Genomic DNA, 24,098 nt, shown 5'->3' on the forward strand with positions numbered 1-24,098 from the left:
TTGCTTACCTTCCAGTAACCTATCCCAGGAGACTTTCCCCAGTCTGGCCTTCAGTTGGCCAAAGTTGGCCCTCTTGAAGTCCCAGCTTCTACTGCTCGACCTGCTGCACATCCCCAGTCCCCTGATCTCAAAGCAAAGGATGGAGTGATCACTCGCATCCAGAGCTCCCCTAATCTGTACTTCATCTATCAGCTCCTCTCTATTGGTCAAGAACAAGTCAAGGATGTTCCCCCCCCTTCATGCCTCTCGGACCCTCTGTGTGAAAAACCCTCCCTCTATAGCTTCTAGGAAGTGACGTGACCTGGCTGTCACTGCCGAGTGAGTCTCCCAAGTAATATCTGGGAGACTGAAATCTCCCATAATTACTGTGTCTCTCCCCCGAGATATCCTTAGAATCTGGCCTGTCAGGACATCATCCAGGGTCTCAAGTTGACCTGGAGGGCAATAACATACCCCCACTGTCAGGTCTCTTTCCCTGTCAAAACCCCTAAGTTTCACCCAGACTGCCTCTACCAAATCCCCATCTGTGCTGCATTCTATCTCACTGCATCCTAGCCCTTCCCTGACGTATAAAGCCACGCCCCCACCCCTCTTTCCCTTCCTGTCCTTTCTAAAAAGGTGATACCCCTCTATGTTCACATTCCAGTCTTGCCTTTCATCCCACCAAGTTTCTGTGATTCCCACCAGGTCATACCCTCCTATTCCCAGGAGAGCTTCAAGCTCTTCCTGCTTATTACCCATGCTCCTAGCATTAGTGTACATGCACCACAACTCCTTCCCACCGCCTCCTTTCCTTGGAGTTCCCAGCCTCCTCCTTCCTCCCATCCTCCCTGATACCTGGCCCCATTCTGAAGGAGTCCTGTCAGTCCCTGCAGTATCTCTAAAGCCCTGCTCCCAGAGCCCTGATCCTCTCCCCACACTTGTACAGTGCAGACACATTTCTGGGGGGCCTGAATACCCCCCCCCCGTCTCAGTTTAAAGTCTTCTGGACGAAGCTCGCTAGAGCATCCTCAAAGGACCTTTTCCCCATCCTTGTGAGGTGTAACCCGTCCCTTGCCAGAAGTTCATTGGCAAGAGACCAAGTGCCATGGTCAAGGAACCTGAAGCGTTCCTTCTGGCACCACACCCTAAGCCAGTCGTTCACCTAGGAGACACTCCTGTCTCTTCCCGACCCAAATCCCTGAACTGGTAAGATCGACAAGAAGGCCACTTGGGCCTTTAGCTCCCTGAGTTTCTTCCCCAAGGTCTCGAAGTCCCTGGTGATCCCGACCACACCCTGCCTGGCCACGTCGTTTGTGCCCACATGGATCACCAGGAGTGGCTGGTGACCCCCGAAGTGAACAAGATGCTCCACTCTGTCCTTCACATGCTGGATGTGTGCACCCGGCAGGCAGCAAACCTCCCTTGTCTCCAGGTTGGGGCTGCACACTGCCACCTCAGTGCCCCTCAGCAGGGAGTCCCCAACAACAATCACCCACCGCCATGTCTTCCTGGTGGTGGTGGGCGGCCATGCCCTGGCCCTTGCCTCTCCTGCAGTGGCCCCCTTGCCACTTGTCGTCCCAGACTGGGGGTCTTGCTGGTTCCCCGAGGCCTCATCAGCCCCAGCCTCCCCAAGTGGAGAGAACCTGTTTCCCAGCTCCAGATTGGTGCCAGGAGAAGGAGGAGGCCATGCTGGCCTCCTCCTCCTGTGGGTGACATACCTCCATGTCTCCGCAGCTGCTCCTCCCGTGGCATCTCCCTCAATCCTCTGTCCAGAGGAGGGCTGCTCCGCGGGGGCATGGAGAGCTCTCTCGGCCCTCAGGAACCTCACCTCCTCCTCTAGCAGGGTCACCATCTTGCACCGAGGGCAAGTGTATCCCTGCCTCTCCTGGGGGAGAAGGGCGAACATGTCGCAGTGGACAGCAACACCCGTGACTCCCGCCAAGGCCATCTCCTGGTCTGCCATCGGTATCCCTTCCGAGACCTGACCTTGGGCCCCTGCCTTGTCTGTCCTGCAGTTCCTCTCACTCGCCCAGTTCTCCCAGACGAAAACCCACTTGCACACACACACAAGGATAAAATAAAATTTAAATTGGAGGAAAAACAAAGGAAAGAAAGGCACAGAACAGCACAAAACAAAAAACAAAGAAAAACAAAGCATTTTAAAAAACCAACAAAACAAAACAAAAAAACAACCATAAAACAAAAAAACCCTCAGCCTCCAGGGAATGGAGTCCCCAGGCAGCCCAGGCCACAGCTAAGGGACGTAGACAAGGGACGACACCAAGTGGCAAGAGCCAAAAGGGCTTGCAGTGGCTGAGCGGGGCCTTATCAGTCCCTCAGGCCGGTGGCCCTGCCTGTCGGCTTCCTCCTGGCCCCTCCAGCCTCTCTGGCCCTGCCTCCCTTCCTCTCTGCTGCTCCTGGCCCTCTGCTCCTCTGCCCAGCTCCTATCTCGCCTTCATGAGTCCCCTGGCCACTCGGCACTCTCTCGCAGCCTGTGCCTCTGCTGCTCTGCCAAGAGGCAAGAGCCAAAAAGCCAAGACAAGACAAGAGAAACAAAACAAAAGAAATTACAAACCATTAAAAACCATGGGGATATATTGGATGGGTAGAAGTGCTATCATTAAAATAGTAAATTGTTTTTGAAAATATGCTGATATTGGTGTTATTAACTGGCTACACAGGCTGTCTGTATGCTTCCAAGCTGGATTCATGGTATTGGTTTTAACCTATAAAGCTTTACACAGCTTGGGACTGCAACACTCTGCCAACTGCAGTGTGCCCAACCGCTATGATCAACATGAGAGGCCTTCCAGGACTTCCAGGTGACGTCGCAGCGAGATCAGCCACGAAGAATGGGAGCTCCATTTTTGCGCCAAAATCCATTCTCCAGTGCGCTTGGAGAAGCCCATCAAAACCCTGTGGGGGCTAGGAGAAGAAGTTTGAGCCACCTCTGGTTTGTGGGGGGGGGGGCGGAATCCACCAGGGGAAGCTCGTGGATTCTCAGTGAAAAGAACGAGAGGGGTGCTCCCCTTCACTAGCTAAACAAATAAAAGTGGCCAAGCAGAATTTTTTTGAAAATGCTGATAAACCTGGGAGATGGTTAGCTTATAAACTAAAGAAAGAAAGAGAAGAGAGATTAATATTCAAGTTGAAAGATGGAGAAGGACAACTACAAGTACAAAGTGCATCAATAAAGAAAATAGTGAAAGACTTTTTTACAAAGTTATATCAGGCCAAAGAAATATCAACTGAGAAAATCCATGAATATATACAAAAGGAAAATCTACCAAAGCTGCTGGAGAATTTTCAAAAAATACTAAATGAGGAAATAACAACAGAATTAATTGAAGCGATGAAGAGACAAAAAAAATGATAAAATTCCTGGCCCAGATGGATTACCAGCGGAGTATTATAAATGTTTTGAAGAAATTTTAAGTATACCTCTAAAGGATATATGTAATGCTGTATTATCAGACGCTAAAATACCGAATACGTGGATCGAGGCAAATATTACTTTAATTCCGAAAGAAGACACAAACTTGACACAGATTCAAAACTACAGCCCAATATCACTTTTAAATGTGGATTATAAAATTTTTGCTTCTGTAATGGCAGAAAGGTTGAAGAAATTCTTAACACACTTTATATACATAGATCAAAATGGCTTCTTGCCTAAGAGACAAATTAGAGACAATGTGAGGATTATCCTAGATATTTTAGAGTATCCTTTGGTAACGGTGCCTAAACTTAAAAAAAATAATAATAGAAGACCATGGTGAAGTTACTGAGATGTCTAACATCTATGCAAACATCTCAAGAGGCTATGCAAAATTCTATACAAAAACTGACATTAGAACAAAGGAATTTGGCTGTGGAACAAAGAGAAAGAATGGATAAACTGGATAAATTGGACAGCTATGTCAGGGATGTATGCAATCAACTGGCAGATGTGCGACTCAGAACAGAAGATTCAAGATGCCCATAAGAAAATTGAAGGTATTTTTAAAAAGTCTGGAGAGACAGATAAAGAAATACAATTATTAACACAAACAAATAAGTCATTATGCGATTCGGTTCCCATATTAGAGATGGAGATCTAATTATGTAAGATTTCAGAACATACCAGAGGGGAAAAAATGAAAACCTAAGGGAATTAATGAACACTATGCTGGCAGACGCTCTGGACTTGGAAAATGAAGAGATGGATAGAGAGATCGACCTGGTTTATAGAATAAATTCAAGCTATGTCAGAAGACACAAATTACCAAGGGAAGTTCATGTTAAATTTGCAAGATATGTAAGAGACAATGTTTTGAGGGATGTACATGTTAAATCCTTAAGAGCTGATGAGCAACATGAGGTGACTGTTCTGAAACAAATACCATGAAGGATCAGAGAAGGATGAAAGAAATACTTATTTCTTACCACAAAGCTGACAAAGAAGGGAATTATGTTTAGGTGGTTAACACCAGAAGGAATATTTTTTACTTGGAACTCCACAAGATATAAGTTGGATTCAATCTTTAAGGCTCAAGAGTTCTATGAAAAATTTAGAAGCTCATTTGAAGATGAAGAATCGGCTGTACAAAAAGGAGGAGGGAAAGTTGTTGAAGCAACGGATGTAACAACATATCACCCTGAAGAAGGAGAAATAGCAACTACAGATCAACAAGAAGATGAACAGACACCGAAACCAAAAGAAAAGAGAAAAGGTAGACGCGTGAAGGCTAAGCATAAATAAATATATATTTTATAAATATGGCTTTTAAAATGGAAGGATGAACCAAACTATTCTCTTTGAATGTAAATGGATTAAACACACCCTCTAAGAGAAGGACCTTCTCTCAACTTCAAAAATGGAAGCTAGATATAATTTGTCTACAAGAAACGGACATCAAGAAACAACATAGTAAGCTTCTGGAATGTCCAAAACTCAGAAAGTTATTTATATCTTCTGCTCATCAAAAGAAAAGAGGTTTAGCATTATACATTAAGGAAAAATTAGATCCCAAATATATCTTAGCAGATTAAGATGGTAGAATCCTGTTGGCTGAAGTCACAATGAAACTCAAAAAGGTGCTTTTGGTGGCAATTTATGCTCCAAATGATCACCAGGAAGCGTTCTACCAAAAACTACATACTTTACTTTTGCAAATGGATTATCAAACTTGTGCTTAATGGGAAACGTCAACACAATCGTAGATAAAAAATAGACCACAAGAGTGAGACTAAGGAGAAGAAAGGTAGGAGGATACTTCCAAAGTCTTGTTTTAATATATTTGAAGAATTCAGACTGACAGATGCTTGGAGACACAAAAATACAACTTCTGCTAAGTACACTTTTTACTCGAATAGACAAAGGTCATGGTCCAGAATTGATATGATTTGGATAACCCCAGACCTAGTCCCAGACTTGTTAGAAGCTGAAATAGATACAAATGTCTGGGCAGATCACAATCCTGTAACCATGACACCGAAAGGGACAATAAAAACCCAGATGGGTATTCAATAAATCTCTATTAAACGATAAAAAGTTTAAAGAAGAAATAAACAAGGAAATGGATTTTTTTTTCCAAGTTAATAAAGCTGAAGAAACCTCTTTGCAAAATGTTTGGGATACAACTAAAGCCTATGTTAGAGGTCTGATAATAACATACTCAGCAAAAATAAATAAAATGGGAAAGCAGGAACGATCTAAACTAGTAGAGGAATTGGCGAAGCTTGAACAGGAGCTTCAGGAAGACCCATCCAAAAAAGACCTTAAGACACGAATGAATATCCTAAAACACAAACTGAATCTCTTGGATACAAATGAACTTACCAAACAAATGAAATTGACAAAACAGAACTTTTTTGAAAATGCTAATAAATCAGGGAGATGGTTAGCTTACAAACTAAAGAAGGAAAGAGAAAAGAGGCTAATATATAAATTGAAGGGTGGAGAAGGACAACTGCAGGTACAAAGTACGTTAATTAAGAAAATAGTGGAAGACTTTTCTGTAAAGCTGTACCAGAATAAAGAAATTCCAACTGAAAAAGTTAATGAGTATATTCGAAAGGGAAATCTACTAAAGTTGCTGGAGAGATACCAAAAAATATTAAATGAAGAAATAACAATGACAGAAGTAACTGAGGCAATTAAGAGACAAAAGAATGACAAAACCCTGGGCCCGGATGGGCTACCAGCAGATTTCTATAAAGCCTTTGAAGGAATCCTGTCTATGCCTTTTAAGGATATATGTAACGTGATATTGTCAGATGCTAAAATACAAAATACTTGGACTGAGGCAAATATTACCTTAATACCGAAAGAAGACTTGACATAGATCCAGAATTATAGACCTATATCACTTTTAAATGTGGATTACAAAATTTTGTAGGTTCACTCTGAAAAACCAATGGCACTATTTTTTTTGGATGCACAGAAGGCCTTTGATAATGTTAACTGGCAATTCATGAAACAGCAACTAGCACAAACGGAATTTGGTGAAAAATTTATTAATGCAATATTAAGCATTTATCAAAAACAGACTGCCAGGATTATAATTAATGGAGAACTTACAAATACTATAGATATTCAAAAGGGCACAAGACAAGGGTGTCCTTTATCACCATTGTTATTTATACTGATTTTAGAAGTGTTAAATAGAAATATTAGAGAAGATATGGAAATTAAAGGCGCTAGAATTAGAGATGAAAGCTATAAACTGCAAGCATTTGCAGATGACTTAATTTTTATTCTTGAGGAACCCTTGGTAACAATGTCTAAACTTCTACAAAAGATAGAAGAATATGGTGACGTTACCGGGATGGAAATAAATAGAGAGAAGACGAAATTGCTAGTGAAAAATCTCACATTGGAGCAGAGATGGAACTCTGATGGAACAAATAGATCTTCAAATTGTTAAAAAGGTTAAATATTTGGGAAATTTCCTTACAGCTAAATGCACTACATTGAAAGAAGATAACTATGATAAACTAGTTAGGGAAATTAAGAGTGACCTGGAAAAATGGGCTAATTTGCAATTATCTTTGTTGGGAAGAATAGCAACAGTTAAAATGAATATATTACCAAAGTTTTTATTATTATTCCAAACAACTCCCATAAAAATTGATAAAAAATTTTTTGATGATCTAAACACCCAAATTTTGAGATTTGTATGGAAAAAGAAGAAACCAAGGATTAAATTAAAAATGCTTCAGGAGGACGATTAGTTAAGATGTTTCCAAATATGTCAAACAGATGTTGGAAATGTAAACATGATGTGGATACTTTTTACCATATGTGGTGGACCTGTGAATATGTGAAAAAGTATTAGATTAAAAAACATAAATGGCTTGAGGAAATGCTACAAAAACCCTTAGCTTTTAAACCTGAAATTTTCTTGTTAGGCATTATGCCGGAAAATATTAGCAAACAAGAAATGTATTTGATGCTACATTTAATCACAGTGGCGAGGATTGTGCTTGCTCAATAGTGGAAGAGTGAGGAACCACCCACTAAGGAACTGATTTTAAAAAAGATTCTGGACTGTGCAGAAATGGACAGATTGACTCTATTACTGAAGGAGAAAGAAGATACTGACTTCTATCAAACTTGGGACCTTTTTTATGATTGGCTAGAGAAACGGAACTTGGCTTAGATTTAAAGATGTCTTTAAATTTTTATAAATTGATTTGAATATGATTATAGAATGTTAAAATGATATGTTATAGGGGGCTGACCCAGTACGTCCGATGTAATTGATGATTGATTTTTTTAGTTTTTAAAAGCTAAAGACAAAACTGTACACTAAATTACCAAGATGGCTTTCGCCTATGGAAGATCTTGTATATCCAAATGCATTAAATTTTGATATGATTGTGAGATATGATAATATTCTGGATAATGATGGAGGATTGAAACCGAACCAAGAACTACAAGAGCAGGGAATTAATATTTCTTGGTGGCATAAGGTTCAAATACAATCGAGATATGTAAAGATTATAAAATGTGGGGTTTTTATAAGGAGTTAACAACATTTGACCATGTGATTTTAAAATCAGATGAGAAAATGATTAAAAGATTGTATAATTCTCTTTTGGATAGAAGAATGGAAGATGAACAAGTTAAGGAAGCTATGATAATGTGGGCACAAAATTTTGGATACAATATTGAGCTAAAGAAATGGCAAAAGCTGTGGGAAAGAAATATTAAAGTAACATTAGCAATGAAATATTGCTGAAATAGAGCTGAAATATTTATCAATTGTAATAAGATATCAACCCAGTATGGCTGATGTCTCGGGAATAATTGTTGTTTTCATTTAAATTAGTAGAGAAAATAATAATGATTAAAAAAAAACATAAGAGGCCTTCCTTTGACTTAAACCTGCAAGGGAGGCTTAAAGTTTGGCAACAATGAGGAAGGTCTTCTCAGTGGTGAGCCCCTGGCTGCAGAAGGATCTCCTCACTGAGGCCCATCTGTTATCCGTTTGGCACCAGAATAAGGCAGCCTTCTGTGCCAAAGCATTTAAAGACATCCAATGATACTTAATGGCTTGAAGGTATATTATGTCAGATGCTTTAACATATTGACTGTATATCACATTGTTTTAGCTACTAAACTGTCTTTAAATATTGCATTTTGGATTTTTAATGGAATGTATTACATTATGGCCCCATACTATGAATGGTTGAAAACTGCCCAAAGAGTTTTGGCTACTGAGATGTATAGAAATGAAAATCATCATCATCACTACTAAATAAATGGCAGGTCAATTTACTGGATTTTAGGAACATTAGGGAATAGAACAATCCTATAGCTGCTAAACAACAGCTAGAGAAAATATTCTCAGGGTATTTTCACCCTGAATTATTATGAAAAAGAACAAACTGTAGAATACTATACCAATACTGTCTGAGGCTGAATTAAATAAGTCACATCTATAGGATCTGTAAAGATGGGCATTGGTGACGTAAAAACTACAAAATTAATGTGGTGGAAATGCCATCTAATTAATTACTATTGGGAAAAGGGTATATGTGTCAAACTAACTGTACACATTTCTTTATCCTGTAAGCTTCTAGCACTCTTGGTTCGTTATGTAGATAAAAAAGATCCTTTGCATAAAGATATGGTTCAGAACTTAATGACTGTTGCTAGAATTTTGATTGCATGAAAATGGAGAAGTAATACAATGCCAACATTAAATGAATGGTGATGTCAAGTTTGGAAAGTTGTGCTAACAGACTATATCCATTTAAGTGATGACAGGCAAAAGATAAGCTGTTCTTCTAATTTCTCGTGCCCCTTTATTGACTTTTTGAAGGCTACATGGTACTCAGATACTAACATATAAACATTTTTTCAGTGTTCTAATCTGATGTGAAATTTGTCACCTTTTTATTACACTGCTTTTTCCTCTTGTCTAATGAAATACTAGGTAGCTGAGCTAAAAAGTATTTTCTGAGCATGCTTGATCTGGCTGATTATTTGCTTTTTATTTACTTAATTTCTATAGCTCTCAACAGTCGATGCTTTCTGAGCAGTTCAAGCAGCATATTTTAAAACAATATAAAATATACCAAGTAAAATATATTACATCATAAAAGTTAACAATACAAAATTTAAAACCAAATAAAAACAAAAAATATACATTGAAAAAACTCTGTTAAACACTATTTAACAACCAGTAGAGCCCAATAATTAATTGAATGCCCAGCAGTAGGGGACAGTCTTTACCTGGCACTGAGAAGATATTAAAGTTGGAGCTAGGTGGGCCTCAGTGGGGAGCTCATTCCATAACTGGGGGGCCACCACTGAAAAGGCTCTTCACCTTGTTGCCACCATCCAAGCCTCCATTAGAGATGGCAATCAGAGAGAGACCCCAGAATTTGATTATAGTGTCCAGGTAGACAGAGGTCAGAAATGGTTTATTGCACTTTATAACATATTTATGTATTATAATATAATAAATATTTTAAAACATAGTGACTAGTGGAACACTGACAATATCGATTTTCCAAGTTCCACTATGTAGCTTCTTTCTGATTAGGCTGTAGATTGATACAACTGAATACAAATGCTGCTGTTTAATGCTGATAAATGAACAAAAGAACAGAAACATACATCTCCCCACTGGTAGAAGAGTTTGGCTGCATTCCACTGTAACTTCTGATTCCGTTTATTCCCCACTATTGGGGAGCGCCCACGGGAAAGGCCCTTTTTAGTGATATTCACGTGGTGTCCCTTCATCCATTCTGGCCAGTTGCCACGGTTACAGCGGTGAACAAAGCGGGCACATTCCAGGAAAAGGGCTGCTCTTGCCACTACTGGTGCTTCCTAGAATATGTTAGCAAAATGTCATTAACAATCCTGAAATAACAGGGTGCCAAAATATTTAGTGTTACAGAACATTTTATGTAGATCTGTATTTCTTTGGCTACTTCTGGTTAATGCAGCATATTCTGCTACAAGACAATTTTAATGAGGTAGTTATCACATATCACTTATGTTTATCACGCTACTTTACCACTTAGCAAGAAGAAGCAGGTTTGTATATGTTAAAATTTTATTTTTGATATTAGATTTGTGATCCAAACACCAATATAATATTTTGAGTTGGTGGCATGACATGCTTCTAACAGTGTGATCCTATCATCCCCGCCCTCGCTGCACCTAAGCTTCCAAACTTGAAGGCTTATTTATGTGCATCCAATGCCCAGTGCAATGTGCTGCATCTTGTGCCCTGCATTTGATCAAGTTGGTCAGTTTTGGCCGTCCCGATGAACTCCCAGTGCAAAGGGGGCGGGAAAGGAAGCCGTCTGGATATGGCATAAGCTGCCAGCCCCAGTTTTAACCTTCCTCACCTTTTACTCCTTTCTGAGGCTGATTTGCAACCTCATAGAGGCAGCCAGAGTGGTTATTTCTGCAAAGCAGCTCAAACAGGGGCTTGGTTTTCAGAGTCACAGTACTGAGGTTGCAGGGCCTCAAAGTTGGGACCCTGAAAAACATGCCCCTCCACAATGGTGATGGGAAGCCATAGGATTGAGCCTTATGCCTTTTTCTCTCTTTAAAACATAGGACAAAAATAAGTCCTAGTACAGGTACTGTCTTTCTCACTTAGGAGCAAGCATCTGCTCAACTCACAACCAGGTTCCCTAAGTTCTCAACTGGATCAAATGGAAGCAATGACAAGCAAGAATAGACACATGCCATGTATGGGGTGGGGGGGGGAAGAGGGTTGTTCCTGTTAATGCACGCTCACTAAAACTTCAAACTAATGCCCTTCATCCACAAGCAAATCATTTTCTTTGAGTCTAACTACTCTGGCAAGAAGACTTTAAAAATTACATGTAAGTTATTTAAAACATTGTAGACATGCACTATTTTATGCACATTTAGGCAGAAAAGAAGAAGAGTTGCTGGGAATTGTAGGAGTTATTTCTATCTAAGAATTTTATATTATTCCTCTTCAATCTGAAAAGCTATGCTTAGTGGCAAGCCTATGCAAGCATATGATTGCAATAAGAATCTCTGCACAATTTCTCCAACAGAAACTGCTGCCTCCAACACATGAATTATATAAAGAACATCTTCCCCCAAGCTCATCACATTAAAATTAAGTGGTGGCAATACATAGACAATTGTGGGGATGTTTCAAGCATCTTGGTTCATCAGACTCTGATAACATGAGCTGTAATTTCATCTCCCATTTATCTGATGAAGTGAACTCCAGTCCATAGAAGCATATGTCAATTTATGTCACTTTAAAGTGACACAAGAGTCTGTTTTAAACAAGTGCTTGTCTGTTTGATTATAAAGAAGAAATGTGGGAACCAACTTGCTGTATTATATTAGAAGGAGGGAAAATGATACCTGCCATCCTCCTGGCCTTACCTTGCTGAATTTGCTATTTTGTGCTGTTTTCTCCCTCCCAGCTCACCTCCAGCATCAGAAAAACAGGTTAAAACAGTGGGACAATGGTAAGGAAAGATGAGGAGTGGGTGAGATTTCTTCTTCTCCATTGTATGTTCATTTCATATAAAATCTTAACCTGCACCATCCCACTTTAGAGTCAATTGGGCAAGCATGTTTAGTAAGCGCGCGCACACATGCACGCACGCATGCACATCTGATTTAGCCCCAGCTATTTCTCCAGGGCCTTGATAAAGAAACATGTGTGTATAGGTATATGATATTATTGGGGGGGGGTGGCAGGGAGATCAAATAGAGGGGCTATTTCAGAATCAATGATGTTTTTATATTAATAAGAAAATGGAAAATATGAGAGCAGATAATGTCAAGCAAATATCAACAAAGTACAATCAGATAATCTCTTGTCTGGAGACCAAACCCAGGCAAGAGGCCAAAGAGTTTTTAGCCGGAAAGTCAAAATGAAGGGTGTCAAATGAATGTCCTGAAGCAGGAGACTCTCCTGGGCACAACAGCACAGAGGTCTCACTACATGCTCTCATCAAACAAGGCAGGGCCTACAGCAAGATTTTCCAAGATAATTGCAGAAAGCACTCTAGGAGTAGTGTACATTCAATGTGCTGGGTGGGAGTTGGTTAGGAATGTAGCATACCCTTTATTTCTCTTAGATCAGGGACTGAATATCTTGGAGGAGCAAAGATATACATAGTGATAAAGGGCCTAAAAGTGCTTCAATCTGTCCAAGCTCGTTAGACAGAAATAGCTTTGTGGAATGATTTTTTGCAGCAAAACAGGGAAGCCAGGATTCCAAGGATAAGAACACCAGCACCACCACCATGGTTCCCAGTCTAGATTGGAGGCTCTGAGGCTGCTCTTTCTAAAGAAAGTGGCACGGATGTTTTGAACTGGAATGTGCAGCATGTCCACAAGTTGCTGAAGAGGGATTGGTTGCCGGGCAACATGAGTCCTTCATACTTGTCTGCACAATGGTTTCCAGCATAACCTTATTCTTAAAGCTTTCTCTCAGACAAGAAGGATTCATTATGTAAATTCCTATTGACTCATTCTAAATATAAAGCAAATGTTATAAACATTATACTCAGAGTTAACATGCTGAAGGTCAGAGTATTATGCAAATACCCTGCAATAGCTTACCTTATCCCCAGAGCAATCTGAAGCAGCAGCAAGAGAAAGATGAAGATGTGTGACAGAATGGATAAGGATGAATTCACACCACAGAGAAACACATCACAAATGAAGAGAAATGAATCAGCCAGGAGATGCATTGCTGAAAAGAACCACAAGTTACCACTTTCACTGTCAACAGAAAAAAAGCAAAACATGGCTGCAAAATTCTAACAAGATGGACACTTCCTTTGGAATTTCTGTTTACAAAATGGCCCCTGTGTTTCTTCCATTACTATATTTGTGCTATGATTTTTAAATATGGTAACAAAACCAAAAAACACTAAAGGCAACCCCCACCTTCCATCACAGTGCTTCACATGATCCTACAAAGCTTTGCAATAAGTTCAACACTTACAACAAAGGTTCAGGACAGGCCCATGAATGGAAGTGGGGAGCCAATTATCATGAGGGAAAATTTGAGGTTAAATTGTAGATCCTGCTTGAGGGTGTTTGTACAAATTTATGGGGTGTCCAGCCCCGATAAGGTCTTGTAAGATTTGCAGCATTTGCTGGAGACAAACAGAAGCACTATAAGAGCAAAACACAGCACTCTGAACAATGATCTGCTGGCTCAGGTGCAGAGAATGCCTTTAACAGAAACTCCAGGCTAAGACTTGTACTTTGAGCAACAAACATATTTTCCTCCCTATAGAAGGGTCCCCACCAACCTGGTGCCCTGCAGATGTTTGGGGCTTCAGTTTCTATGAGCCCCAGCCAACACAGTCAAGAGATAGGAACCCTAGGAGTTGTAGTTTTGACTATATGGCACACACCAGCCTGTGAAGGTTGCTAAACAACCTGCTCTCCTGTAAACTACAAACCCCATAGTTCCTTAGTACCTGCCTGCATTTCCTCGTACAGACAAAAGAAGCCGACAGGATGCAGAATCTGGCTGCAATCAAGAGGGAGGGGCAAGAGCCAATGACTGAGATTTCCAGAGTAAAGTGAACTGGAGCTGCTGGTAAGATTTTCAGACCCCAAAGTGACATGAGATGAGCTCCTGTCACCAGAATGGTTAGAAGTGGTACTAGATTCCACAGAAAGGAGACAGTGTCTAAACTGCATTTGTGTTTGTGTCACCTACTGCCATGTCTGACTATAAATATAAACCCGAGACCTTAAGAAGCTAAAGGATACCCATCAATCCCTGTTTTTTGAAACAGACAATGCCTTTAATGAGGCAAGGAATGGGAGGGAATATATTAGAAGTCTGTGCCAAGCCCAGGGAAATAAGGGTTGAGCAGTGGTGTAGCGATTGTTTGGCTGGATAAAGACAATATATTCTACTCCTGAAGGCCCTGTTAACATCTGTGTGGAAGAAGGCATGTGGCTTTGGGATCAGAGATGGAAAATGGAAACAATTTTATAAATGTCAGCATGCATTCATAAATAAAGCATAGTAAAAAATGTGTCTGGTTTTCTTACCTAAGAACTGTATTCCAGGAACATTTGTCCTAAAATCTTTCAACATTAGTTTAAAATAGTTGGGGTAGTAAGGAAAGAGACAGCACTGATTGCACTATGCAAAAAGGTTGAGCTTTCAGAGCACTAACTCCCCTGACTGCCACAGTGAAACATGTAGGAAAAGCAGGCAGGTATGGGGGACAGGAAATCATGCTGCACAAAATTGTGTGGGAGGATGCCTGAAAAAATAAGAGTTCGGGCATCTTTTTTCATGTACTTTCCCAAGGGCAGCTAAAGTTGGCTGCTGCCTAATAGAAACTGACTCAAGGAAATAAGCAAAAGAGCCCAAATGAAGCTGTTGATGCTAGTGAATTGTAAATATGTGTGCATAAGTAGAAACACCTATAAATACATGCCATGCAACACAAAAGATTTTAACTACAAAATAACTTTTTGGATGAGATGAGAGGAAAGCAAGAAGCATAAAGTAGTTTGAGCAACTGCACAGATTGGATCATTGTCTATGCTAGGCTTGGATCCACAAATCACCCTACTATAAATAAACCATAAATGAATATGCTTTGAAGACTTGCCCAATCCCAGTGAATAACTACAATTCTGGTTTGCTTTAATTAGTTATAGCATCAGATGAATTTCTTCATGGAATTACAGTAGTCAGAGGAATATATGTGACTGTTACTTTTATCATACATTCACAAAGTATTCCTTATAGGAGTTGTGAAATGTGGAGCCTTAAAAAATCCAAATAATAAAATAACACTTTTCATTAGATGCAGCATAAATCTAGTAAAACTAATATTTTACCCATATGAATAGTTAAAGATGGGCCACAACAACAACAAACCCTCTTGGCAGTTCTATTATTCTTTCCTTTTTCCCTTCCCCCATCCCCATTCTGCCAGTCTGCACAAGTAATGATGCTTTAGCATGTCTTGGTTTATGCATCATTGGATTACTTGTTGCAAACAGTGTATGTGAGCATTCATGTGGTGACTTACAAGATCCAGGGCAGCTGCCAGAATTGAGGCATCAGGGATTGTCCCTGGCTCGCAACAGTTTAAGAGAAACTGAAAGCGCCTCATGCCTTGTCGTATTGCTCCCAGATTCACAATGTTCTTGGATTTACTCCCCTCCTGGTTGGAAGCCAGATGATCATCATAGGTCTGACAACCTTAAAAGAGAATAGAAAAGGGGGTGGTGGGAGAGAGGGGAAAGAGAAGGGCCCCACAAGAATTTAAGCATAAAATGGGCTCTCAGAAACTCCTGGCATATGTGGTTCCTACTTTTCCGCCAAGCCTAACATAAGGATAGAGACATGCATGAAGATCTTCCATGAGCACAGTGCTATCTGTGAACTTTGAGATGTTTCATCTCAGCTAGTAGTGAAGAAAATGGGTGAGGGAGGATACATACTGACTGGTGCACTATTTGCAATGGCTGTAGCATGTCAGGAAGCAAAATGGTGAAAGCACTAGGACAGTATTGTTACTGCAATATTTTTCCAAACCTGGAGGAAGCGTACAGAGTCTAGCTTCAAGAAGTGCAGATCACCTAAAACCAGTAGACATGACTAAGTCCCATTGAACCAGTGGAATATGTCATCCCACTGCTTTCAAGTGAGACTAAATTTAGCTGCATTGATTGACTTTACTTAAGTCTGAGGATCAGGAGCATGTAATGCAATCTAGGATTCAAGTGTGTGCAAGAGCATTATAGGATCAGACCATGAGCCTCCACAATACTCAAAGACACAAATTTCCTTGGGGTAAGGCCCAATTATGTCAATAGAATTTACTCTCAACTGTGCTCAGGCTTTGCAACTGGTCTACTGAATTCTTTTTCACAGTCATTTTCTAGATGAGTACACTCTTATTGGTGGATATGTAGCAAAAAATTCTCACTGTACAGGTAGTAAGCAGACTGTGAAGAGTAGCCATTTCAGAGGATGCTGAACAAAATGTTGCAATATCAGGGACTGCAGAGATTTCCCTGTTGTGTGCAGCAATGTAATCATATTGAGCTGAATATGGTTGCAACTTGCAGTTCTTTTTCAGACCTTCCATGTCAATGCAGAGAGGTTATGGGTGGAGAGTGGGTCTGGATAGCACGTCCCTGTCCCTCCTCCTTCATTTTTTTAAAAAGGCCATCTTTTAAAAAAGGATAGAGCTAGCTGCCTAAGCTAGTTTTCAACCATCCATCCCACTGTCCCGATATTCTGCCAGACTCTTCTGTGAGTGACCAAGAAAATGAATTCAGAGCAATACTATGCACACTTAATAATAATGCAGTCACTTTACTAACAAATGAAAAGGTGGAATCATCCTCTCAACCCTTTATTGAATCTGCTTTCTCACCTTTCTTGAGTGAGTTCTCGAGTGCAGTGCTCATTTATATTAACTTTGGTACCACAGAGGAAGGAAAAGGGAAAGTGTTATAGAATATATATTCATGAATTACTGACTCAGTAGAAATGCTTTTGAAAATCCAGGCCTTGTCAGAAAAGAACTTGGGAGGAATAATTTCTTTCTGAAAAAACTATATATTATCACAATTTCATTGAATGATAACACAATTATGTTTCTGTTAAAATTGAACTGTTCAAATTCCCATTCAACCCTGAATTGAATTATAAATGCTATCACTTAGAAGTTGAATGTTATTTAAAAATTCAGATGCTTGCATCATAATTTAGGATCTAAAATTTGAGCTTTGTCACTTAAATCTGTTACACTGCAAGCCCTGGCCATGCATTACTTTAACACAAATATCAGATTCTAAATAATAAATTCACATGCAGCAACAGGCCTTTGTTTGTTTTGTATTCTACTGGGCACAATGAAGAAAGTACTTTCAGCTAAAAAGAGCCCATCTTGTATTTTTATTAAAATAGTATTGGAAAGCAATAATGACATGACTTTATTTAGTACAGCACTCCTCTTTGTATGGAAATGTATTGCATGATGGTGCAACGGCTAAAGGATATATACACTGATGTAATAATGTTACTACTATGTTTGACAATGCAGTAGGTAATGTCAGATCTTCTAGAGTGCTATGAAAAGTACAAAGAGAACAAAATCCATTGAGATGGGATGCTGTGTTCCTTTATCAGTATAAAAATAGGAGAATGTCAAGATGCAAGGATGTTGCCTTGGTAACAAGGAGTTCACATCTGCAACTGGATGGCTCTGAAGCACTTGAAAGCATATAATTCCTATCCCTTTTTTATAGAAAGGAACACATTTTCTTCTCAAATGCCACTGTTTAAAAACAACAAAACAATTAAATGTATGCCTCAGATAATTATCCTTAATGTTATTATTAATAGTATTAAAGAGACAGCATCTCTCTAAGAAATGGTATGAAGACACAAGACAAGCAAACACAGAAGAAAAGAGATAATTAAAACACATTTTGTACAGGGTTTTCCATTTCATCAGTGCTGAATTTTACAGAAAATGGTAGATGATCAATAATGGAGAATAAAAGCTAGTGGGCATTTCCATCAAGGAGTGAAATTAAATATTAGCATAATATGTTTGAAATTAGATATTTGCCTTCAAATAATTTCTCCAAGTTGTGGATTTTATTTTGGGAAGTCCAAATGTTACTTACTTTTAATTTATTGGCCTATATGTGCTTTTCCTTCTTGGCTAGAATGACATTGAAATCAAATGGCTTAAGGAGAAAATGGCTATAAAGTATACAGAGCCAGAGAGAAAGTAAGAGTGAAACTGAAGGGGTACTAAATCCATCTTTTTAAAGGATAGAGGATAAATTAAAGGAGGAGGGTAAGTAAATTAAAGAAGGAACAAAGGAAGAGTTAAAATTAAAAGGACTGAAGAAACAGAACCCTGATTTCTAACCATCTTTTTCTTCTGTGTGATGAAGCTTGGATGGATGTCTTCGGCAGGTGCGCCATTTACCAAGCCGCTTGAAGAAATTCTCCTCTTCATCACGCCCATTCTCCAGGCCACTTCCTGGACCTCCTTCTGACAGCTTCACTGCACTATTGAATTTCACCTTAACAAAAGAGGGTGCATCATTCATTGTTAATATGCCCTTTTTCAAGTAACATACTCTCCATTCTTGTAAACACAAAAGTTTGAACACACATGCCTACAGAAGAGCAACCAAGCTGGGAAATAACAGTCAAACAAGCAAAGAAGGAGGAGTTACTGGCCAGCTTTCTTTGGTTGTTTAACTATGTTTATCTCTTTCCTTAATAGTTAATTCTCCTGAGGAAAATTAGCCACCAAGGAGGGAAAAATAAGCCGGCTAAACAAAGAACAAAGGAATCCTCTCCAGTTTTCTCACTCAGTTGCTTAGGAAAACATTGACAAGTTCCTACAGCTACCCACCAAGCCTTCCCTAAATTGTACCCCAAATGTGGAGAAGAAGGCAGTCTGTTGGCTCTAGAACTCCAAGCAGGTTTTATAAATATATAAAATAGTGGTGAAAGTTCTCCACCAAAGGTATAGGTTTAAGGTTTACATGGCTCTGGCAGCCAACAGGAAACAGATTATAAGAAGCTTCCACTGCCCTAGAAAGTACTCACAAATCAAACTACAACTACAACTATTACTGAAGTGCCCAGTAGTGAAAGTGGAATGCCCATCTGCCATTTGTAACACACACCCTGCTCATCCTCAGAAGAAAGCCAAGAGGTAGAGCAATATTTATTAATTTATAGCATGATTCAGATAGTTGAAAAAAACCTAGTCATAAGCAAACATAAAACATAACATAAAAAACCTAAGTGTAAACCAGAATAAAACTAAAATATCAAAACCAAAAGCCAGCAACAGTACAAATACCTAAAAGCATGTGAATATAAAAGAGCTAAAAAGCCTGAGAAAATAAAAAGGACTTCACCTTTACGCTATGTATAAAAAAACTGCTACAATCAATGAACTGCTACAGAGAAAACAATTTCTGCATGCAACAAAAACATTTTGAACTCCGAAAAAAAAGATGCTGGGTTGAAGGTTACTTTCAAATAAAATACTCAATGTCTATTTGAGCCTCGTATTTATGAAATAAAAAGCCGAACTTAAATTATGATTTTTGCTCAGATCAACCTTTCGCATCATTTCTGAAATGGCTTTTTTTCTCTCATCTCCAGATATTTTTCAGCAAAGGCTGTGTGTTTATTCTGGAAATGTCTTGCAACATTCGACTTTTTGTTATTTGCCAGTTTTTCACTCCATACTAAGCATACTGGTAAACCAGTCTCGTCAGCAGTGAAAGCAAATGAATCTGCCCACATACCATTAAATGTTCTGTTTTCTTCTGAAACATTTATTTTACTGGATTTATCCATGGTTGGCCTACTGGGGGTCCAAAAGCTCAATAAATTGTGTGCCGGTGAGTGTCTCACATTGGCGGTTGTGACGCATATTTTGAGCAACAGGGAGCTGCAGCAGAGGGATGAAAGAACCATATGCGGCTCCGGAGCTGCGGGTTGCTGACCCCTGATCTAGACCATTGTAGGCAAGGCCAAACTACCCTCTTCCATAAAAGGCCAATTGTTTTCTGGGCTCACATTAAGGTGTTTGACTTAAACTAGAAAATTACCTATATTGTTATGAACTTGCACTATGCAGGACAGGCCTATCTGAGGACACCATTACCACCACAGGCCTGTCTGTGGAGTTCCACATGAAAAGGCTTTAAGAACATGACTTTTAGAAAAGCCATGCTGGCTCAGACCAAAGGTCCATCTAGTTCAGCATCCCAAACACACAGTGGCAAGACAGCAGCCAATAGGATCCCTCAAGCAGGATGGGGTAAGACCTCCACCTGCCCAAGCTCCTCAGCAACTGGTGTATGCAGGCAGGCCACCTCTGCAAAGGTAGTAGCACATAACCAGTAATGCTAGTAGCTGCTAATCGCCTCTTCTTCCATAAATCTGTCCAATCCCTTTTTAAAGCCATCCAGATTGATGTCCTTCACTATTTTCCATGGCAGTGAATTCCATAGTTCAACTATCCACTGTGTAAAGAAGTACTTCCTCCTGTCTGTCCTAAATCTTCTTGCAATCAGTTCTTTGAGATCCCAGGTTCAAGTGTTATAGAAGAGGGAGAAGAACATCTCCCTCTCCATTTTCTTCACTCCGTACACAATTTTAAACCCCTCCATCACCATTCACCTTTTTTCCTAGCTGAACAGTCCCATTTGTTCCAGCCGCTCCTCATAGGGGAGCTTCTCAGCCTCCTGAACATTTTGTTGCCCTTCTCTGTACTTTTTCCAATTCAATAATGTCCTTATTCAGGTGAGGTGACCATAACTGGACACAATATTCTAAGTGCAGTCTCCTGTGTTTCCCCCAAACAGTGAAACTTATTATAGCCCTTGGTCTTGTCTTGCTGCTAACGTGTGGACAGTAAAGAGTCCCAAAAGCAAAAGGCACTGTTGCCTTTGGCTAAACACAGTACCCACAAGGGGTATCTCTGTTTCATAACCTAGCAAAAGTGGGCAATTTGTGGTCCTTCAGATGTTTTGCCCTAGAACATCCATCATCCCTCACCACTGGCTCTACCGGTCAGGTCTGATGGAAACTGTAGCACCATTAGTTACCCACCCCTATTAAAAAGAATATTGTGTATTTTCTTCTTCCCAACAACTTTCATAAAAGAAAGCCATGACTCTTTGTAATAGTGAAATGCAGGCTTCCATAACATCTGAAAAGTAATGAAGCAAGGACATTCTGCTATCCAACCTACCCTTAAGCATAGGACACGAATAAATGGAAATTATACTGTGCATAGCGCTAACTTTGAACAAATACAGGATACCTTTCTAAAAGAAGTAATTCAGTATCAGTCTGATTGTTTCTGATCTTTCACATAGAGTGTGACATAGAAAAAGGCTGCTGTCTAACTCCCAAAATCACCATTCTTGGTAATTTCATCTTCAGGTCTATTCAACTGCTATTGCTACTCTTATTTTCTATGGAAGCACAACATGGACATTTTTAAAACACTACATGTACATCTCCACACCACATCTTCCTACCAGCCTGAGGCAATTTATCTACCTTGGAACTCTGCCTGATGAAAGAGAGTCGGTCTACTGAGCTTATATCCAGAAGGTCTTCTACACCATCTGCAAGGCCAGAAAGGGATGAGCGTTTCAGCCAGTTCCCTGTTAAGCACAGAACAAAGATGTGAGCATCTGTCTGAATCCACCAGTGGGGAAAAAACCCTTAATTTTGGATTGAAAAAGACATTAATCAGTGTGAAGGAAGGCTGAATATTATATATTCTTTTAGTGCTGTTGAAATCTGAGCAGAACATTTTTTTGAAGATCTTTGTCCACCTACCAACCCATGAAAAAATATGAAAATGCTTAATGTTATATAATACTTCAAGAAAGAGGCACACATGAATTACCTAAGGGGAGTTTGAGTTTCTTTCGGAGTGAGATCCGTCTTGAGCGGGAGCGAGATCTCCTCTCAGTGGTTGTCCCTGAGTGCGCAGTTGTGCATTCTGAGGTATCAGGCTCAGATTGGCTGCTAGTATCACTTGCTGCACTCTGTGATTTGAACATCTTTCTCCAGAAATCTTTGCGGCCTAGGGAGGCTCCTTGCATTTGTTCATCACTGTGAAAGTACAGTTGCACGGTTTGTAATGATTAGTTTAATATGTCCAAGAATGCAAGAAACATGGTAGCATCATTTTTGTATACTTTGCTCTGTCCTCTGCAATGCATTTGTTTGCTTTGATTTTTAGCTGCTTTGCCAATTTTAAATAGGTGATTAAGGTACAATATTGTTCTGTTACAATAATGCTTAGCCTTTATTGAGTATTTTAAGTACTCAGAAACACTCAGTACATGTCCTTGTGATCCTTACAACGGGTCTGTAAGAGAGGTCAGCAGTATTATCCTTGTGTTGCAGATGGGAGATAGGAATGCTGAAGCTGAGAGAATGATTTATCTATGGCCAACTGCACCCCAAGTGCTACATGCAACGTGACCGATTAGTTTCTTTTATTTGTCTTTTGCCTTTCTTCCAAGAGAAAGCACACTCAAGATGGCTTAAAATGAAATAAATAGAATTAGATTAAAATAACAATAAAATAAAAGCATTACAATACAATTAAAACACAACAGCAACAGAATAAAGATAGCATCCAAATCAGCAGATCATCTTATGCACCAGAGGTCTGCTGTCATGGAAAGACAACAGAGAGGGAGCCAATGCCACGGCCTATGAGAGGTGGCTGAAAAGACCCACTTGTGTATTGCCACCAAACATGCCACTGCAGGTAGCAGTCTTTAAAAAAGGGCATTTCCCGAAGAAGTGCAACCCAGACAGGGTCATATGGAAGAAGGCAGTTATTCAGACCAGTATGGGGCTATATCGCATACAACAAATATTTGAATTATGCCCATAAAAAGAAGGGTATATGGTGAAGCTTTTATAATAATATGTCTATACTAAATTGTCTATTATAGTTGCTCCATGTAATTAGCACCAGACAACAATTTGGCCACAGCACTCTGGAAAAGTTGAAGCTTCCAAACAGTGTACAAGGGCATCTCCACATACAGCATGTTACAATAGTCCAAATGGGATGTGACTAAGGCGTGTATGGACATGGCCAGATCAAACATCTCTAGTAATGGATGCAGTTGGCAAACTAGCCTCAGCTGCTCTTGGCTACCACTGAAAGCTGAGCATCCAAGTTCAGGGCTGACCCCAGGAGTACACCCAAATTGCAAACCTGAGACTTCAGGGAGGAAGTAACCCCTTCCAGGAAAGCTTGAGTCCTATTCCCTGATCAGCTCTTGACTAACCAGAAGCAACTCTGTCTTGACTGGATTAAATTTCAATTTGTTTGCCCTAATGCACTGAACCCCCAAACTCTGGACAAGCTGTTCCAGTGGTTTCATATACATGAAATAGCATGGGGGATAAGGTGGAACCCTGAGGGACACCACAGCCAGAGACTACAGCATCACATAGAAATCTCAGCAGTGGATGGAAGTTGCAGTCTACCAACAACTGGAGAGATACATGCTCTCCACTTTTATGTTATGTTATGTTATGTTATTCGCAAAGTCATGCCCAACCCATTGTGACCCCATGGACAACTTTCCTCCAGGCTCTCCTATCCTCCACCATCCCCCAGAGTCCACTTAAGCTCACACCAACTGCTTCAGTGACTCCATCCAGCCACCTCATTCTCTGCCGCCCCCTTCTTCTTTTGCCATCAATTCTTCCCAGCATTAGGCTCTTCTCCAGTGAGTCCTTCCTTCTCATTAGGTAGCCAAAGTATTTGATTTTCATCTTCAGTGCCTGGCCTTCTAATGAGCAGTCAGGGCTGATCTCCTCTAGGACTGACTGGTTTGATAGCCGTGCCATCCAAGGGACTCGCAGGAGTCTCCTCCAGCACCACAATTCAAAGGCCTCAATTCTTCGGCGCTAAGCCTTCCTTATGGTCCAACTTTCACAGCCATACATTACAACTGGGAAAACCACAGCCTTGACTATACAAACTTTTGTCAGCAGGGTGATGTCTCTGCTTTTTAGTATGCCATCCAGATTTGCCATAGCTTTCCTCCCAAGGAGCAAGCGTCT

At 40.1% G+C, this 24,098-nt stretch overlaps 1 protein-coding gene across 1 annotated transcript in view; it reads right to left on the reverse strand.

Annotated features, from left to right (window-relative positions):
- Positions 1–24,098, reverse strand: part of UNC80 (unc-80 homolog, NALCN channel complex subunit) — a 221,874-nt gene that overhangs the window by 134,628 nt on the left and 63,148 nt on the right. Inside the window, 5 exon segments of the mRNA XM_044431977.1 lie at positions 10,094–10,306; positions 15,511–15,683; positions 18,439–18,535; positions 21,552–21,658; positions 21,907–22,115. Coding sequence (XP_044287912.1) covers positions 10,094–10,306; positions 15,511–15,683; positions 18,439–18,535; positions 21,552–21,658; positions 21,907–22,115 — 799 coding nt within the window.

This window comes from Varanus komodoensis, unplaced genomic scaffold, assembly GCF_004798865.1.
Source record: "Varanus komodoensis strain SLA01 unplaced genomic scaffold, ASM479886v1 scaffold23, whole genome shotgun sequence".
Classification (NCBI taxonomy): Eukaryota; Metazoa; Chordata; class Lepidosauria; order Squamata; family Varanidae; genus Varanus; species Varanus komodoensis.